At 43.5% G+C, this 18,066-nt stretch overlaps 4 protein-coding genes across 4 annotated transcripts; 2 read left to right on the top strand and 2 right to left on the bottom strand.

Moving 5' to 3' along the window:
- Nucleotides 1-163: 163 nt before the first annotated feature.
- LOC4326071 (rust resistance kinase Lr10) lies at nt 164-3,419 on the bottom strand. Its single transcript, XM_015787749.3, has 3 exons — nt 2,588-3,419; nt 1,782-1,805; nt 164-1,439 (listed from the first exon to the last, which is right to left on the bottom strand). The coding sequence occupies exons 1-3, from the start codon at nt 3,417-3,419 to the stop codon at nt 340-342; spliced, it is 1,956 nt and encodes a 651-aa protein (XP_015643235.3). The 3' UTR covers nt 164-339.
- Nucleotides 3,420-3,461: 42 nt separating this feature from the next.
- LOC4326070 (rust resistance kinase Lr10) lies at nt 3,462-6,629 on the top strand. Its single transcript, XM_015787734.3, has 3 exons — nt 3,462-4,925; nt 5,015-5,184; nt 5,289-6,629. Exons 1-3 carry the CDS (start codon nt 3,988-3,990, stop codon nt 6,425-6,427), a joined length of 2,247 nt encoding a protein of 748 aa, XP_015643220.1. The 5' UTR covers nt 3,462-3,987; the 3' UTR covers nt 6,428-6,629.
- A 3,856-nt stretch (nt 6,630-10,485) lies between these two features.
- LOC4326069 (rust resistance kinase Lr10) lies at nt 10,486-13,798 on the bottom strand. Its single transcript, XM_066306956.1, is given in 4 exon segments — nt 10,486-10,776; nt 10,779-11,762; nt 12,102-12,125; nt 12,918-13,798. Coding segments are annotated over 4 exon segments (1,887 nt in total). The 5' UTR covers nt 13,747-13,798; the 3' UTR covers nt 10,486-10,726.
- A 734-nt stretch (nt 13,799-14,532) lies between these two features.
- Nucleotides 14,533-17,029, top strand: LOC4326068 (rust resistance kinase Lr10). The gene is made up of 3 exons (XM_015787741.3): nt 14,533-15,325; nt 15,415-15,584; nt 15,689-17,029. Exons 1-3 carry the CDS (start codon nt 14,577-14,579, stop codon nt 16,825-16,827), a joined length of 2,058 nt encoding a protein of 685 aa, XP_015643227.1. The 5' UTR covers nt 14,533-14,576; the 3' UTR covers nt 16,828-17,029.
- The last annotated feature ends 1,037 nt before the right edge of the window (nt 17,030-18,066 follow it).

Below are 18,066 nucleotides of genomic sequence, written 5' to 3'. Positions count from 1 at the left end.
TGTAACCAGATGGGTATTGAGGACAGAACTATAAACAGATTGTGATTCATGAATTGGATAAGGATATGGCTTGTATTGAGGACTTCAGATGCGCATACAGAGCACTGCGGAAAAAATGATGGTGGGGATAAATCGCAACACCAGGTTACCAGCAGCAGCATAATTAAGGTAACAGTGGCAATTAAACCACTAATTTCCAATTTTCTCATTGGATCTGTTACACAGTGAAGAGTGTCATGCATACTTAGGTGGTTTGGAGTAATAAGAGTATATTGCATCCTAATGCTAGGAATTTATTGAAACAAGTGTATTTAAGTTTTTCCTTCTAAAATTCCTTTGCTATATTATGCCAGCATGTCCTGAGTCTTGCAGCACAGGATGGCTATCAGCTGAGAAAAACGGCTTAGGTGGCACCTGTAGATTCTGCAACCTCCCTGTTAGCATGTTCACCACCTTTGTCATTGATGGCCGGTTCTTTGGGTTCCACTGAATGCACCACAGTGCCACAATGGCCAGCTGTCTCATTATTGCTTTCTCTTCTTCAGTCATTTCCCTACCAAGTTCTAAATCCTGCCCAATGGTAACCTGCTCATAGATCCATTCTGGGAAATAGACCACATTTTGACTTTCAACACTTGGGTCTGAGTTCCTCCTTCCGCTAACCATTTCTAACACCAGCATGCCGAAACTATAAACATCTGACTTGTAAGATATCTCTCCAAAGTTCCGAGAGTATAGCTCTGGTGCAATATAGCCCATCGTGCCTCTTGCTGCAGTCAAGGTAATGATGCTTTGGTCCCTTGCACACAGCTTTGCAAGGCCAAAGTCTGAAATCTTCGGGCTGAAGTTATAGTCCAGCAAGATGTTGTTAGGCTTGATATCAAAGTGGAGGATACGCTGGTTACATCCTTGATGCAGGTACTCCATTCCTCGGGCAATGCCTAAAGCAATATCTAGCATCTTGCTTGGTACTAGGAGTTCTTGAGAAGTATCAGAATCTTGTGAAAAAATATATTTCTCCAGCGAATCATTAGGCATGTATTCGTAAATGAGAGCCCGCCTTGTTCCTTCTGAGCAAAAGCCAAGGAGGCGGACAATGTTTGCATGGTGGATCCTCCCAATAGTTGCAACCTCATTGATGAATTCATCTCCCTCCCCTTCAGAGTTTTCTAGCATCTTAACCGCCACAGGGACTCCGTTTGGTAGCTCACCTCTGTACACACTTCCAAATCCACCTTGTCCTACTTTAACCTTGAACCGTCTTGATATCTTCTTTACTTCGGAGAAAGTGTACCTCGTGGGTTTAGATGTGCCATAGGTTTTGAGAAACATTTCTACCTTCAGATGTATCTCTTCGTTATATTTTGTCTTCAGAGAAAGATAGAGTGCAGTGGCAACCATCAACAAAAGAACAACAAATGCGGCAACCGATGATGTAGCTGATTATGCAGAGAATAATAATTAGGGCATTGTGTTGTTTCTAGAAAGAAAGCTCATAACCCAACTTTTATTTATACTAAGTCCTAGCTCAGAACAGCAGGTGTTTAGTGGAATATGCTGGGAAGATCATCTTTCCATAGAAACAGAAGAACGAACGGACTATCAACACATTTATTACGAATAGAAATTAGAAAGCCACCACTTAGGGATTTTAATGGGGATAAGATAGTATAAGATCAGATTAGCTAAAAATAAGACTTGAAGTATGCAATAGGTAACTTTGTTTCTTTTTCTTTTATTTTCATTTGAATAAAAGAAGGTTTGGATTATTGAACCAGTACCTGCAATTACTTTGGCATGTGAACCTGCAAATGCCAAACATAATAATTTAGACTTGATCGATAGTCTCATTAGTAAAAGGAGAAATTGACTTGACAAAGAAAAGGTGAAATCTGACACGGGTATGCGCATAAGTTTTAGATTGTGTTGGACCAGCTAAGCTTTGATTATCTATGAATTTATTTCTAAACTAGAAATGATCCCTACATTTTGTTCAGCTGATAGCCTGACATCATGAGAAGCAAATTGGCATGTGCTAACTATGGTGACTAAGCAAGAGGTATGGCAGATTGAGAATTGTTAGGGTTGGATAATGTGGATAAAGGGTGACAATATTATCTATTATCACATCTCAGATCTATGTTAACCTTGACACCCATCAAAGTAACCAAGCAGCAACTAACTGTAGCTCTCGTTGTATCATACTTGTATACCCTCAAGTTTCATCCCATCTGAGAACTACTTGTCTGCTGCTAGAAGCAATCAGGATGCTACAGCTGTGACCAAATAAGCTCTGTTTCTTGAGAAATTTTATCCAGGTGCAGACATGCATTTGCTAGCATATCAAGGTTATGTTCATTTCCTGCTTTCAGTTTATAAGATGATTGGATGATACAAATGATGCTCATTGGCTGGTAAAAATTGATTTCTTATACATCGGGCATAATTGCAATTGTTTTGCTGGATTTTGACGATCGGATATTACTACCATGCATGGATATGTGTGGGGATGTAAATTGTAAAACTTACTGGACAGAAGATAAACGGGGATGGTACTGCCTGTTGTATAGGGGTTTAGAGAGAATACCTGGACGCATGCAGAATGTTTGATTCCTTTGCGAGCTGAATGCGCAGCGTCCTCCCTGTTCTTCACACTGTGCTGGGTGTGAGCAATCGTCGTTAAACCACCAGATCGTGGTATCAGAGAAATTGAGGATTCTTTCTGCACTTTTTCTGAACGTGGATGAGGAATAATCGGAGTAATAAAAACGTGGTATCGGAATGAGGCCATCTGAGATGACCTCACAATCCAACGGAAGAAAAGACATAGTAACATAAACAGCCACCAGATAGGAGAAGTGGGTTTGGTTGCTAAGGCAAGAGATGGGGCCAGCAATACAATCGTTATCGGTAGCAGGGCCAGGGACACTGGCTAATGCAAATTCTGTTGAACAGCTTACTAGTGCTGCATAATAGGGTGCATCGTATAGTCTGCAAGGGTTCTCGAACCCTATATCGTAATAAGGATTGCCTGTTATTACGCTTGGCCTGATAGATTTTAGAAGCGGGCAGGGAGACGATGAGGAGTTTTCTTCGTCTGCGAGCGGGATGACGGTCAGGAGACCTTGCTTGTAATCTATGGCGGTCACCTTGTATGGCCTTCCAAGGTAGTATTTGTTAGTATCTAGTAGGATGGTGTCTTGGCCAGAGCATGATAGCTTCATGCATGGTAAGCCGCATGAGGATGGTGTAGTATTGTTGGATTCAAGTTGGAAAGATTTGAAGAAATCTTTGTCTTCCCACGCTGACGCTGTTGTGTCCAGGTTGAGACGAAGGCTGAACACCACGATGGCTGCTGCAAGAAATCCTCCCATCCTATTGTCTGTATGCACTGTGTCTGTGGCAAACAGACAGAGCATGGAGACGATCCAGGAAGAAAGCAGGCAGGGCAATTGCGTCGAGTTAAAAAGATAGACAACTACTGTTCCAATCCGTGTACTACAGTAGTAGTACTATACAGTAGCACCGGAAAGCTGCATGTGAAGTCTAGTCAACGAGAAATTGCAGCATTTACTTGATTGGATCGCGACTGTGGAAATTGGGGTGCTTCCGGAAAAAGTCTCCAACTACTACTACTATAGTACGGTACAAATTTGGACAATTTGACCATTTGAAAAAACTAATTTTACAAATAATTCGTCACCAAAACTTATTTAAAAATATAATCTTTTTTTCAGCGCTAAATCATATGGCGCTGAATTTAGATACTTCCGCACCACGTCAACTGACGCTAAATGCTGTGTCACCGCGGATGGGAGGCTAAGTCAGCGTGCCAATGTACATTCAGCGTCATGCTATTTGACGCTGAGGTATCTAAATTCAGCGCCACACAATTTGACGCTGAACAAAAGAGTCAGTTTTGAAATAAGTTTTGACGACGGTTTATTTATAAAAATAGTTTTACAAAGGATCAAATTATCAAAATTTATGACAGTACGGAGCAATACTGTTCCTCTTCAGTCTTCCGGAAAAAATCTCCCCAGTGAAAGCACCCACCCCAACCCCCACCAAATTATACTACTCGGCAAGGCAAATCCTGCCAGACTGGGAGCCATGGCGAAATCCAATGCATCTCGTGCTTCTGCCACTCGTAGAAAGTTCTACTTCTTGCAGAAATCTCTGCTTGTCTCTTCTTTGCTTGCGGTTGTTGCAGCAGATGTTGTTGGAGCAGGGCCAAACCAGCAGTGTTTTCCTTCCTCCTGTGGTGATCTTGGCAACATATCCTACCCTTTCCGTCTTGCAAGCGATTCACGCCCGTGCGTTGGTACTCTTCGCCCATGGTACAACCTCTCATGTAGCAGTGGCAGGGCTACCATTCAGATCAACACACGGACGTACTATGTCACCAGCATCAACTATACTGGTGAGATCTTCTCGGTTGTGGATGCCACCTTGCAGGATGATGATACAAACGGCACCAGCTGCCCTCTTCCTCGCTCTGATCACCTTCCTTACATCGATTACTGGCCTCCGTATTTGGGGGAAAGTTCAACCGATTCTTATGGTTTTGTCTATTTGGCCACTGCTTCAGACACTTGGGCATGCTTTGTGAATTGTTCCCGAGCAAGAACAGATACTATGCCCTGGTACAGGCCAGTTACATGTCTACTTCCCAACAATTCATTTGTTTTTGTCTCGTTTGATGACTGTGCCGTTGGAGAGCTTCAACCTTCCTGTCGATATTTGGCCATGATTCCCGTTGACAGATGGAATCTACCGGACAACTCCTCACAGCTACAGAATGCAAGTTACACAGATATCATAGGATTCATAAGGAAAGGATTTAGTGTTCGGTTTCCATATCGTCCTGACCAGTACCAGAGTCCTCGTATGAGCGCCAGGGAATGCCTGAAGGATTCAAACAGGTTTTTTTTCCTCATGATTCTGTCTATATAAAAAAGACGTGTTCCCTTCTCACTTATTACCCCGTCTTGTACAACGGTGTGATTTGCAGGTACTTCAAGGAGCGTATATCTCATCCAAGCATTCTGAATTTAACCCGTGCTATTTTCTGGAGCGAAACAAACTCCGAAGTAGACTGCGGATATGAAGTTGCCCCCCAAAAAGATAGGATTTTTTTGGGAACCATAGTATCGGCTATTGATATCATCAAATTTCATTTCGGTACGTACGAATTACTTGCTTTTAATCATCCCATCCGTGATATTATGCGCGTCTGAACATATATATTCTAACTTATATACATGCATGTTGGTTTGTTTGAGAAGTTTTATTCAGGTTAGTGTTGGGGTCACTGGTGGTATTCATCTTCCTTGCCCACAAGTACTGGAAAACAAGGATCACGATCGACGCAGTAGAGAAGTTCCTTCGAATGCAGCAGATGATTGGTCCGACGAGGTTTGCCTACACAGACATTATTGCAATCACATCCCATTTTCGAGACAAGCTAGGCCAGGGAGGCTATGGCTCTGTATATAAAGGTGTACTGCTCCCGGGTAATGTCCATATCGCTGTCAAGATGCTGACTGGTAGCTCCAGCTGCAACGGAGATGAGTTCATCAGTGAGGTCTCAACCATTGGAAGGATTCACCATGTCAATGTGGTGCGTCTGGTCGGGTTTTGCTCTGAAGAAATGAGGAGGGCACTTGTGTACGAGTACATGCCTCGAGGCTCTCTTGACAAGTACATCTTCTCGTCAGAGAAGAGTTTCTCCTGGGATAAGCTGAATGAGATCGCTTTGGGCATTGCAAGAGGGATCAACTACCTGCATCAGGGCTGCGAGATGCAGATTCTGCACTTTGACATTAAACCTCACAACATCCTTCTTGACGATAACTTTGTCCCAAAGGTTGCTGATTTCGGTCTTGCGAAGCTATACCCAAGGGATAAGAGCTTCGTCCCTGTGAGCGCTGCACGAGGAACCGTGGGCTACATAGCTCCCGAGATGATCTCTCGGAGCTTCGGTGTCATATCAAGCAAATCCGATGTTTATAGCTTCGGAATGCTACTATTGGAGATGGCTGGAGGAAGAAGGAATGCAGATCCAAATGCAGCAAACTCAAGTCAAGCTTATTATCCATCACGGGTGTACAGGGAGCTGACTCGGCGAGAAACAAGCGAGATCTCTGACATTGCTGATATGCATGAACTAGAGAAGAAGCTTTGCATTGTTGGATTGTGGTGCATTCAGATGAGGTCATGTGATCGACCGACGATGAGCGAGGTGATAGAGATGCTTGAAGGTGGCAGTGATGAACTGCAGGTTCCTCCAAGGCCATTCTTCTGTGATGATGAGCAATTCCCTGGAGTGGAGTCTTACAATATGCCATCTGATCTAACTGCAATCTCCGAGGAGCATGAGGACGACGACGACGAAAGCATATGTCTGTTCGAAAGCTACCAGTAACTTAGTAGCAAGTACATTTATGATGATTGTTTTTACTTAATTTGTATGCCCGTTTTGCTGTCTAAAGTTCAAATATGCTGAGATCGATATAGTTTTTATGTTTATTGTAAGTTTGTAGCACATATAATAAAGTGAGAGCTTGTAATATTTAGGAGTGTATGCTTAATCTCCACAAGACAGTATTATGAATAATCTTCTTTAATTCTTTGTGTTTTCATGCTCTTGTATCCAAATTCCCCCTTATTCACACGCGATTTAGGAGAGAAATTCAAGGGTAGGAGGCGAACAGAACAGCCTAGTCCAAGACATTGCACTCTGCTTCCCGGGCAGCGGCGGCGCTGTCCACGAGGAAATTAAGCAACTCCGCCTTGGCGCGCGTTGCCGCTGTGCTTGGTGCCTCTCGAGACCAATGCCATGAGGTCGCCGGGATTTCGCCGTCGCAGACGGGGATGGCGACGGAGCCGAGCGCATTTGCGAGATTGTGACGAGTTGCAAAATTGTGTGGGCCAGAATGCTTCCGCGAGGGCCCAACTCTACTGGATGCTTTGGTGGGCTTCGGCCTCTCAACCACTATTGGACTGGACCGAGCGCTCACTAGTACGGAACAATCCCTACCCTCTTCCCGGCCGGCGGCGGTGGCGCTCCGCCGTCAGCGTGCACCACCATGCTCGCCGACGCCCTCGTGCCCCTCGATGGGATTCACTGGATGCGACGGTGCCCCGCCGGATTCAAGTTATAAATCTTAATTTCCTGGTGCCGGATTGTCATACAACAACGCCCGGCGAGGTCTCCTGTGGTGGCCTGCTTCTCACTCTTTGTCAGGCATCGATGAAGGTAATTCACTTCCTCCATTCTTTTTTTTTTTTGGGTTAAACCGATACCCATCTACCGATACACAACTTAGGCTTCTTGTAGTAGCAGATGGGAAAAACATGTCATACCTGATTGATTGCCTGCACTACAGGATTCCACTTCCCCTAATAATATGGTGCATAAATAATATGACATAATATGTTATATCATATCTAAAAAACTTTTGTTGCAAAAAACTTTTAATAACTAATAAATAAGTATTAACTTTTTATATCATATCTAAAAGTAAATTTGTCACAAATAATATGGTGCATAACAAACTCATAAATATAATAGTCTTATCAAATAAATTTCTACACTCCAACAATGTAATCCGTTAATTTTTTTCTCGAACGCGCAAAAGAATTGCACGTTAATATATTAGAAGAAAAGAATAATTGTTACATAACGCATTAAGCCAGACCAACTCATGCCAAGAGAGAGGGAAAGAGAAGACCAAAGGAAAAAAAAGACTCGGAAACTACGACTCCAAATAGTGGAAAAGGGGCAGGGCCCACTACTCTCCCAATAAAACCCCAAAATTAGCAATGCCAGCTAACGACCAAAGATAGCCCTCTGAGAGGATGGACATAAGGACCTCCGAGTCCGAAGATAACGCCGAGTCAAAAACCCTGGAGTTTCGTTTCTTCTACAGTTGCCAGGAGACCAAGAGGAACAGAGAATCGAAGTCGAGACGGAGATGCTCAGGCAAGCATGCCCTAGACGAAGGCCACCAATCCTGGAGGTAGCTACCACGGGAGGGAATGTAATCTATTAATTTATTATGTTTCTTCATAGCAAAGGGCAAAATAGACTTTTTATATTAGAATTTAACGGTGAATAGGAAAAATTTTCATGAGTAGATAGGGAATTTTCTCTTTAGACAACAATTTCACTCTCAAAATTACCCAAGGGACAAGAGCTCCATGAGTTGGAGAGAAAGCTGTGCGTCGTTGCTTTATGGTGCATTCAGACAAAGCCACATGATCGGCCGGCAATGAGCGAGGTCGTGGGGATGCTTGAAGATGGTGCCGACAGCCTGCAAAAGAATGCCTAGCAGCAGGACGTACGTTGTTCTGCGACGACGAGGACGTATCTGTAAACTGGTTCGTGCCACTGCTACTCCGAGCTGACTGCAATCTCGGTGGAGGATGGCTAAAACGAGTTAATATAAAATCAAACACATGCTACTAAGTTTGAAGTGATATTCTGTGAAACACCAAGTTCTGGGTTGTGTTTGCTGTGTACATTGAAGTTCATGTGTTTTTGATATGTAAGTGTTACGCAGATTATCTATATGCGTTCGAACCTGCACAGAAAATGAAAAGGTGATTAGCGTATGAACAGTTGAGTTTTAATTATTTTAAACTTATATAAATAAATTAATTTAATATTTTAATGCAACTTTTATATAGAGAGAATTTCACATAAAATATACCGTTTAATTAGTCCTCGTAGTTTGAAAAACGTGGAAATGAAAACAGAGTATATCTTTTAATAAGAAAAGAACGGAGTCATAGTGCTATGCCCTTTCTTTAGTCTTGAAATTCGTTCGTTATTTTGGAAAGCAGAATTTACTTGAGCATCTGATGGAGAGGTTGGATGCTGAACTGAAGCAGAAATTCGAAGGCACTAGGCAGAATAAGTTTTGTGTTGTGGATATAGGTCGGGTTTAGTTTACCCTTAACTATCCCAAACTTACAACTTTCCATCACATCACATCCAAAACTTTCCTACACACGTAAATTTTTAACTTTTTTTTTCAAACTTCAACTTTCCTATGCACATAAACTTTTAACTTTTTTTTCAAACTTCCAACTTTTTTCAGGAACTAAAACACACCCGTAGAACTACTGTGATTTACTAGCCGTTGGATCTAATATGAACGGTGGTGTACTAGATGTTGAGTGTTCCTTCCTTTTTTCATTCCATTGCCTTGATTGGGAGTTTACACAAGGGAATTGAGAGAATTGATGGTGAGATTAAGATAGGAATTTGATTTTTAATCCCAATATCTTGTTTGGTAGAGGTGGTGGAAATTGACAGGGAGTTTAGTTGGAGAGTAGGTCATTAATGAAACCGGATGGCTGAGATATGTTTAGGAAAGTAAAGGAGGAATTCCTCCTCAACAAGCGATTTCCCCGGCCTTTGCGCTGGCCGGTCGCCGGGCCGCCTCCCACTCTCCTCCGCCGCCGCGCGCTCACCGTGTCTCCCACACCGGCCGTAGCCGAGCCGCATCTTCCTCTATCCTCCTCCTCCCCGGTCCCCATGGTCCACGTCGCCGGCTTCCACCACCACCACCACCCATCTCGCGGGATCTCAGGGGTGAGGTGGAGGTTTGGATGGGATGAGGAGGGAGGGTACTAGTGGTGGGAATTGGGAAAGACGACCCCGCAAGCGAGTCAAGGTCTTCGATCGGTCTTCCCGCGATGCTCGCTGCTGCTTTTCGATAGGCATTGACTAAGGTTACGCTTCTGATTTGATTTGATTTGTTCTGTTCTGTTCTAGTACTATCTAAATTTTGGAACTACTGCGCTCAATTCCATGATGGGACAGATATGGGTCTTGTTAGATAGATCTCCCTCCCCTTGAGCCCAACGGCTCAAGGGGGCCTTGACCGCGCCCTGATCGGGGGCGCCCAGCCCAATGGCTGGTGGGCCCCCGTCACACTGCGCCATATAAAAGAGGGGTGGAGGCCGGCACGGCACAGGGTACGAAGTTCACCGCCGCCGCCAACTCCACCCCACAAAACCCTAATCCGATCGAGAGGGGGCGCAGCCAGTGACGGGAAACGCCACCGCCGCGCCACGCCTCATCGCCGGGACGTCTACGACCACCACTGCCGCAGCCGTCATCGCCGTCGACCTCACCGGCGCCGCATCCACGTCAAGCCGCGACGACAACGACGATGTCCGGCGCCTCTTCCTCCACGAACTCCTCAACCGGTCGGTATCTAAACCCTCTCCCTTTCATCTACAATGTCGTTCATCAAACCCAAATAGAACCACCCGACTAGATCTAACCTAGGTGATCCTAGTGCAAAGCCTAACAGGTCTTACTCACACGGTTAGTACTACAATCCTTCTGTGAAATTTCCACCAAGATTCTGGTTCATAAATTTGACAAGGACTCCAGAGAACTTCAGAGGGGCATACAGAGCATCACAGAATAATGAATCATGGTGGGATAAATGATACTAAATCGTAGCAACAGCAGAATAAGGTAACCACGACAACTGAACCACAAATATCGAATTCTCTCGTTTAATGTTTATACAGTGAAGAGTGGCAATGCATACTTCATGTGGCTTGGAACAATAAGAATACATTGCATTCTAATGCTATGTATTTGTTGCATGATAATCCATCACATATTCCTTTACTGAATTATGGTACCATCTTCTGCAAGTCTTACAGCACAGGATAGCTATCAGTTGACAAAAACGGCTTAGGCGGCACCTGTAGATTCTGCAACCTCCCTGTTAGCATGTTCACCACCTTTGTCATTGATGGCCGGTTCTTTGGGTTCCACTGAATGCACCATAACGCTACAATGGCTAGCTGTCTGACCGTTTCTTTCTCTTCCTGTGTCATTTCCCTACCAAGTGCCAAATCCTGCCCACTGTTAACCTGTTCATAGATCCATTCTGGGAAGTAGACCACGTTTTGGCTTTCAACACTTGGGTCTGAGTTCCTCCTCCCGCTAACCATTTCTAACACCAGCATGCCAAAACTATAAACATCTGACTTGTAAGATATCTCTCCAAAGTTCCGAGAATATAGCTCTGGTGCAATATAGCCCATTGTGCCTCTTGCTGCAGTCAAGGTAACAATGCTTTGGTCCCTCGCACACAGCTTTGCAAGGCCAAAGTCTGAAATCTTCGGACTGAAGTTATAGTCCAGCAAGATGTTGTTAGGCTTGATGTCAAAGTGGAGGATACGCTGGTTACATCCTTGATGCAGGTACTCCATTCCTCGGGCAATGCCTATAGCAATATCTAGCATCTTGCTTGGTACTAGGACTTCTTGAGAAGTATCAGAATCATGTGAAAATACATATTTCTCCAGCGAATCATTAGGCATGTATTCGTAAATGAGAGCCCGCCTTGTTCCTTCTGAGCAAAAGCCAAGGAGGCGGACAATGTTTGCATGGTGGATTCTCCCTATAGTTGCAACCTCATTGATGAATTCATCTCCCTCCCCTTCGGAATTTTCTAGCATCTTAACCGCCACAGGGACTCCATTTGGTAGCTCACCTCTGTACACACTTCCAAATCCTCCTTGTCCTACTTTAACCTTGAACCGTCTTGCTATCTTCTTTACTTCGGAGAAAGTGTACCTCGTGGGTTTCGATGTGCCATATGTTTTGAGAAACATTTCTACCTTCAGATGTATCTCTTCGTTATATCTTGTCTTCAGAGAAAGATAGAGTGCAGTGGCCACCATCAACAAAAGAACAACAAATGCGGCAACCGATGATGTAGCTGATTATGCAGAGAATAAAAATCAGGGCATTGTGTTGTTTCTAGAAAGAAGGCTTGTAGCCCAACTTTTATTTATAAGTCTTAGCTCAGAACAGCAGATGTTTAGTGGAATATTCTGGGAAGACCATCTTTCCATAAAAACAGAAGAACGAACAGACTATCAACACATTTATTACGAATAGAAATTAGAAAGCCACCACTTAGGGATTTTAATGGGGATAAGAGAATATAAGATCAGATTACCTAAAAATAAGACTTAAAGTATGCAACAGGTAACTTTGTTTCTTTTTCTTTTATTTTCATTTGAATGAAAGAAGGTTTGAATTATTGAACCAGTACCTGCAATTACTTTGACATGTGAACCTGCAAATACCAAACAAGAGAATTTAGACTTGATCGATAGTCTTATTAATAAAAGGAGAAATTGACTTGACAAAGAAAAGTTGAAATCTGACATGGGTATGTGCTTAAGTTTTAGATTGTGTGGGACCAGCTAAGCTTGGATTATCTATGAATTTATTTCTAAACTAGAAATGATCCCTACGTTTTGTTCAGCTGATAGCCTGGTATCATGAGAAGCAAATTGGCATGTGCTAACTATGGTGTCTAAGCAAGAGGTATGGCAGATTAAGAATTGTTAGGGTTGGATAATGTGGATAAAGGTTGACAATGTTATCTATTATCACATCTCAGATCTATGTTAACCTTGACACCCATCAAAGCAACCAAGCAGCAACTAACTGCAGCTCTCGTTGTATCATATTTATACTACCCTCAAGTTCCATCGCATCTGAGAACTACTTGTCTCCTTTGAACTGCTGCTAGAAGCAATCAGGATGCTACAGCTCTAACCAAATAACTCTGTTTGTCGAGAAATTTTATCCAGGTGCAGACATGCATTTGCTAGCATATCAAGGTTATGTTCATTTCCTGCTTTCAGTTTATAAGGTGATTGGATGATACAAGTGATGCTCATTTGCTTGTAAATATTGATTTCTTATACTTCGGGCATAATTGCCTTTGTTTTGCTGGATTTTGACGATCGGATAGTATTACCATGCATGGATTTGTGTGGGGATGTAAATTATAAAACTTACTGGACAGAAGATAAACGGGGATGGTACTGCCGGTTGTATAGGGGTTTAGAGATAATACCTCGACGCATGCAGAATGTTTGATTCCTTTGCGAGCTGAATGCGCAGCGTCCTCCCAGTTGTTCACACTGTGGGCAATCGTAGCGATACCACCAGACCGTGGTATCAGAGAAATTGAGGATTCTTTCTGCACTTCCTCTGAACGTGGGCAAGTCATAAATGGAGTAATGAAAAACTGGTATCGGAATGGGGCCATCTGAGATGACCTCGCAGTCCAATGTAAGAAGAGACATAGATGCATGAACTTCCACCAGATAGGAGAGGTGGGTTTGGTTGCTAAGGCAAGAGATGGGGCCAACAATATCATCGGTGGCATCAGGGATACTAGCTGGTGCAAACTCTGTCGAACAGCTTACTAGTGCTGCATAATAGTGTTCAACGTATGTTTCGCTAGGTTTCTGGTACATCATATAGTGATAACCATTGTCTGCTTTTAAGCTTGGCCTGATAGATATGGATTTCAGAAGCGGGCAAGGAGACGATGAGTTGCCTTCGTCTGCGAGCGGGACGGCTGTCAGGACAGGATGCTTGTAATCTATGGCAGTCACCTTGTATGGCCTTCCAAGGCATTTGTTATCAAGGATGGTATCTTGGCCAGAGCATGATAGCTTCATGAATGGTAAGCCGCATGAGGATTGTGTAGTATTGTTGGATTCGAGTTGGAAAGGGAACCTGACCTCGGGGCCATGCTCGCTGCACCGCGACGGCGGGCAGTAGCTGAAGAAATCCTTGTCTTCCCACGCTGACGCTGCTGTGTCCAGGTTGAGAAGAATGCCAAACACCAGGAGGGCTGCTGCAAGAAATCCTCTCATCCTATTTTCTGTGTGCATTGTGTCTGTGACAGACGAGATGGAGACGATCCAAGAAGAAAGCAGGCAGGGCAACGTTGCTCGAGTTCAAAAAAGATGGGCCACCGTTATACCAAACCGGAAGCTGCCTGTCTGGTCCATCCATCCTGCCGTCTTCTACGTACTTCGTTGGATCACGATTGACCGTTACCTATAGTCCACACACATATAGGTACTGTACCGTGTAATTCACGGAGGAAATTGACAGGTGTGGAAATTGGGTCTTCCACAAAAGTCCCAAAAATTAATACTAGTTTTTTTTTTCCAAAATATAAGAACTTCTAGTATTTGAAATCTATTCTAAAATATAACAACTTTTGCACGTACATTATCTTTTCAATTAATCATAATCTTCCACAGTTTAAATTTTTCCTCTGCCTTTTTCCTTTCAAGCAATCATAACATCTTCTCATTTAATTTGACATACTTTCTTAATACCTAGAGTCTAATTTTTTTATATATTTTGAACCGGAGGTAGTGTAGTCAGTATCTCCCCATATTACAGCACCCACCCAACCCCACCAAATTAATAGTACTAAAAAGAGTGCAGTTTTACATTGTTCATATTCAATGTTTGACCGTTCGTCTTATTTGAAATTTTTTTATGATTAATATTTTTTATTGTTATTATATGATAAAACATGAATAATATTTTATATGTGACTAATTTTTTATAAACTTTTTAAATAAAATAGACGATCAAATGTTGGACACAGAAACCAACGGCTGCACTTAAAATGAGACTGATGTAGTACTCGGCAAGGCAAATAACTTCCAAATTGTAGCGGTCATTTCTCGTTTCAGCTGCAGCCATGGCGAAATCTCTACTTGTCTCTTCTTTGCTTGCGGTTGTTGCAGCAGTAGTTGTTGGAGCAGGGCCAAACCCCCAGTACTGTCCTCCTTCCTCCTGTGGCCATCTTGGCAACATATCCTACCCTTTCCGTCTTCAAGGCGATTCGCGCGATTGCGTTGCTACTCCTCGTCCATGGTACAACCTCTCCTGTAGCAGCGGCAGGGCTGCCATTCAGATCAACACAGGGACGTACTACGTGAGTAGCATCAACTATACTGGTGAGGTCTTCTCGGTTGTGGATGCTACCTTGCAGGATGATGATACAAACAGCAGCTGCCCTCTTCCTCGCTCCGATCACCTCCCTTTCCCGGATTGGTATCGTGACTATCGTCCAGCTGATTCTTATGGTTTTTTCGATTTGGCCACTGCTTCAGGCACTTGGGCATGCTTTGTGAATTGTTCCCGAGCAATAACAGATATTATGCCATGGTACAAGCCCGTTACATGTCTGCTTCCCAACAATTCATTTGTTTTTGTCTCGTTTGTTAACTGTGCCGTTGGAGAGCTTCAACCTTCCTGTCGATATTTGGCCATGATTCCCTTTGAGAGTCGGCATATATCGGACAACTCCTCACAGCTACAGAATGCAAGTTACACAGATATCATAGGATTCATAAGGAAAGGATTTAGTGTTCGGTTTCCATATCGTCCTGACCAGTACCAGAGTCCTCGTATGAGCGCCAGGGAATGCCTGAAGGATTCAAACAGGTTTTTTTTCCTCATGATTCTGTCTATATAAAAAAGACGTGTTCCCTTCTCACTTATTACCCCGTCTTGTACAACGGTGTGATTTGCAGGTACTTCAAGGAGCGTATATCTCATCCAAGCATTCTGAATTTAACCCGTGCTATTTTCTGGAGCGAAACAAACTCCGAAGTAGACTGCGGATATGAAGTTGCCCCCCAAAAAGATAGGATTTTTTTGGGAACCATAGTATCGGCTATTGATATCATCAAATTTCATTTCGGTACGTACGAATTACTTGCTTTTAATCATCCCATCCGTGATATTATGCGCGTCTGAACATATATATTCTAACTTATATACATGCATGTTGGTTTGTTTGAGAAGTTTTATTCAGGTTAGTGTTGGGGTCACTGGTGGTATTCATCTTCCTTGCCCACAAGTACTGGAAAACAAGGATCACGATCGACGCAGTAGAGAAGTTCCTTCGAATGCAGCAGATGATTGGTCCGACGAGGTTTGCCTACACAGACATTATTGCAATCACATCCCATTTTCGAGACAAGCTAGGCCAGGGAGGCTATGGCTCTGTATATAAAGGTGTACTGCTCCCGGGTAATGTCCATATCGCTGTCAAGATGCTGACTGGTAGCTCCAGCTGCAACGGAGATGAGTTCATCAGTGAGGTCTCAACCATTGGAAGGATTCACCATGTCAATGTGGTGCGTCTGGTCGGGTTTTGCTCTGAAGAAATGAGGAGGGCACTTGTGTACGAGTACATGCCTCGAGGCTCTCTTGACAAGTACATCTTCTCGTCAGAGAAGAGTTTCTCCTGGGATAAGCTGAATGAGATCGCTTTGGGCATTGCAAGAGGGATCAACTACCTGCATCAGGGCTGCGAGATGCAGATTCTGCACTTTGACATTAAACCTCACAACATCCTTCTTGACGATAACTTTGTCCCAAAGGTTGCTGATTTCGGTCTTGCGAAGCTATACCCAAGGGATAAGAGCTTCGTCCCTGTGAGCGCTGCACGAGGAACCGTGGGCTACATAGCTCCCGAGATGATCTCTCGGAGCTTCGGTGTCATATCAAGCAAATCCGATGTTTATAGCTTCGGAATGCTACTATTGGAGATGGCTGGAGGAAGAAGGAATGCAGATCCAAATGCAGCAAACTCAAGTCAAGCTTATTATCCATCACGGGTGTACAGGGAGCTGACTCGGCGAGAAACAAGCGAGATCTCTGACATTGCTGATATGCATGAACTAGAGAAGAAGCTTTGCATTGTTGGATTGTGGTGCATTCAGATGAGGTCATGTGATCGACCGACGATGAGCGAGGTGATAGAGATGCTTGAAGGTGGTACCGATGAACTGCAAGTTCCTCCAAGGCCATTCTTCTGTGATGATGAGCAATTGCCTGGAGTGGAGTCTTACAATATGCCATCTGATCTAACTGCAATCTCCGAGGAGCATGAGGATGACGATGATGATAGCATATGTCTGTTCGAAAGCTACCAGTAACTTAGTAGCAAGTACATTTCGAAATGCTAAAGCTAATTATGATGATTGTATTTACTTTGTACTCCTGTTTGATGTCAATTTCAGTATGCTGAGACCTATGTAGTCTTATGTATTCTGTGATACATATAAGCATATAAAGTGAGAGCTTGTAATATTTAAGAGTATATGCTTAATCTGCACGAGACAGAATCCTTTTTTCCTATATAGTTGGTATCCACTACCAGGGGGCAGAGATTGTATATATTAGGGGGATGCCCAGGAACCCGGTCAAAAAAAAAATTTAGCTATACCTTGTCTATTTTCACCATGTATGCACCCCCTCAATATAAACTTAGACACCCGTATCAGATTAAACTCGATCTAAAGTAGAGTAAATTAAACAAGTGGCACCACCCTCTGTTTCGCTCTAGCTCCGCCCCTGCCCACTACAAATCATTGATGCTATAAAGCTCAAATTCTGTGAGGCCACATCATCAAGATTATATTGACTATTAGATCATCTTGCGTCTATGCAAATCAACCATTAGATAAAGTTCTTCTCAACTGATGGCACCTGAGAGGACCAATGCCTTTTGTCTTCCTCTTAATTACCTCACGCATCATTATATGTCCTTTTATCACTAATCAATACATCTCCCAAATAAAGCCTACACCACTACATTTGTGTCTACCTCTTTCTCATTTCTTTTATTTTTTCTAATGCTTCTACCAGCCATATATCGATTGATCCAATGGATTTTCTTGGAATATTTATGCTTGAACACGCTTCCTCAATCATCTAAGGAGGAAATGCCAATGGTCCAATGAAATTTGGTCAAATTCACGATATAGCTATCCTGCAGCAGCGCGCGGGGTATCTAACTAGTTATGAATAATAATCTTCTTAAAGACTTTGCGTTTTGATGCTCTTCTATTACTTATTCACACGCGGTTTAGGAGAGAAATCCATGGGTAGGAGGCGAACAGAACAGCCAAGTCCAAGACATTGCACTCTGAAATTAAGCAACTCCGCCATGGCGCGGGTTGCCGCTGTCTCCGTGCTTCGCGCTCCGCCGTCAGCGCGCACCACCATGCTCGCCGACGCCCTCGTGCCCCTCGATGGGATTCACTGGATGCGACGGTGCCCCGCCGGATTCAAGTTCTAAATCTTAATTTCCTGGTGCCGGATTGTCATACAACAACGCCCGGCGAGGTCTCCTGTGGTGGCCTTCTGCTCACTCTGTCAGGCATCGATGAAGG

The sequence above is a fragment of the Oryza sativa genome, chromosome 1, assembly GCF_034140825.1.
Source record: "Oryza sativa Japonica Group chromosome 1, ASM3414082v1".
Lineage (NCBI taxonomy): Eukaryota > Viridiplantae > Streptophyta > Magnoliopsida > Poales > Poaceae > Oryza > Oryza sativa.
This window is presented reverse-complemented; position numbering and strand designations above follow the sequence as displayed.

What these genes read in the sequence shown, in the direction of transcription:
- LOC4326068 (XM_015787741.3), top strand. Translation starts at nt 14,577, where the DNA reads ATGGCGAAATCTCTACTTGTCTCTTCTTTGCTTGCGGTTGTTGCAGCA. An exon ending in TGCCTGAAGGATTCAAACAG is followed by an intron (nt 15,326 to 15,414) that starts GTTTTTTTTCCT and finishes TGTGATTTGCAG; the next exon opens with GTACTTCAAGGAGCGTATAT. An exon ending in TATCATCAAATTTCATTTCG is followed by an intron (nt 15,585 to 15,688) that starts GTACGTACGAAT and finishes TTGTTTGAGAAG; the next exon opens with TTTTATTCAGGTTAGTGTTG.
- LOC4326071 (XM_015787749.3), bottom strand. Translation starts at nt 3,419, where the DNA reads ATGCTCTGTCTGTTTGCCACAGACACAGTGCATACAGACAATAGGATG. An exon ending in AACATTCTGCATGCGTCCAG is followed by an intron (nt 1,806 to 2,587) that starts GTATTCTCTCTA and finishes TGGCATTTGCAG; the next exon opens with GTTCACATGCCAAAGTAATT. An exon ending in ACATGCCAAAGTAATTGCAG is followed by an intron (nt 1,440 to 1,781) that starts GTACTGGTTCAA and finishes CTGCATAATCAG; the next exon opens with CTACATCATCGGTTGCCGCA.
- LOC4326070 (XM_015787734.3), top strand. Translation starts at nt 3,988, where the DNA reads ATGACAGTACGGAGCAATACTGTTCCTCTTCAGTCTTCCGGAAAAAAT. An exon ending in TGCCTGAAGGATTCAAACAG is followed by an intron (nt 4,926 to 5,014) that starts GTTTTTTTTCCT and finishes TGTGATTTGCAG; the next exon opens with GTACTTCAAGGAGCGTATAT. An exon ending in TATCATCAAATTTCATTTCG is followed by an intron (nt 5,185 to 5,288) that starts GTACGTACGAAT and finishes TTGTTTGAGAAG; the next exon opens with TTTTATTCAGGTTAGTGTTG.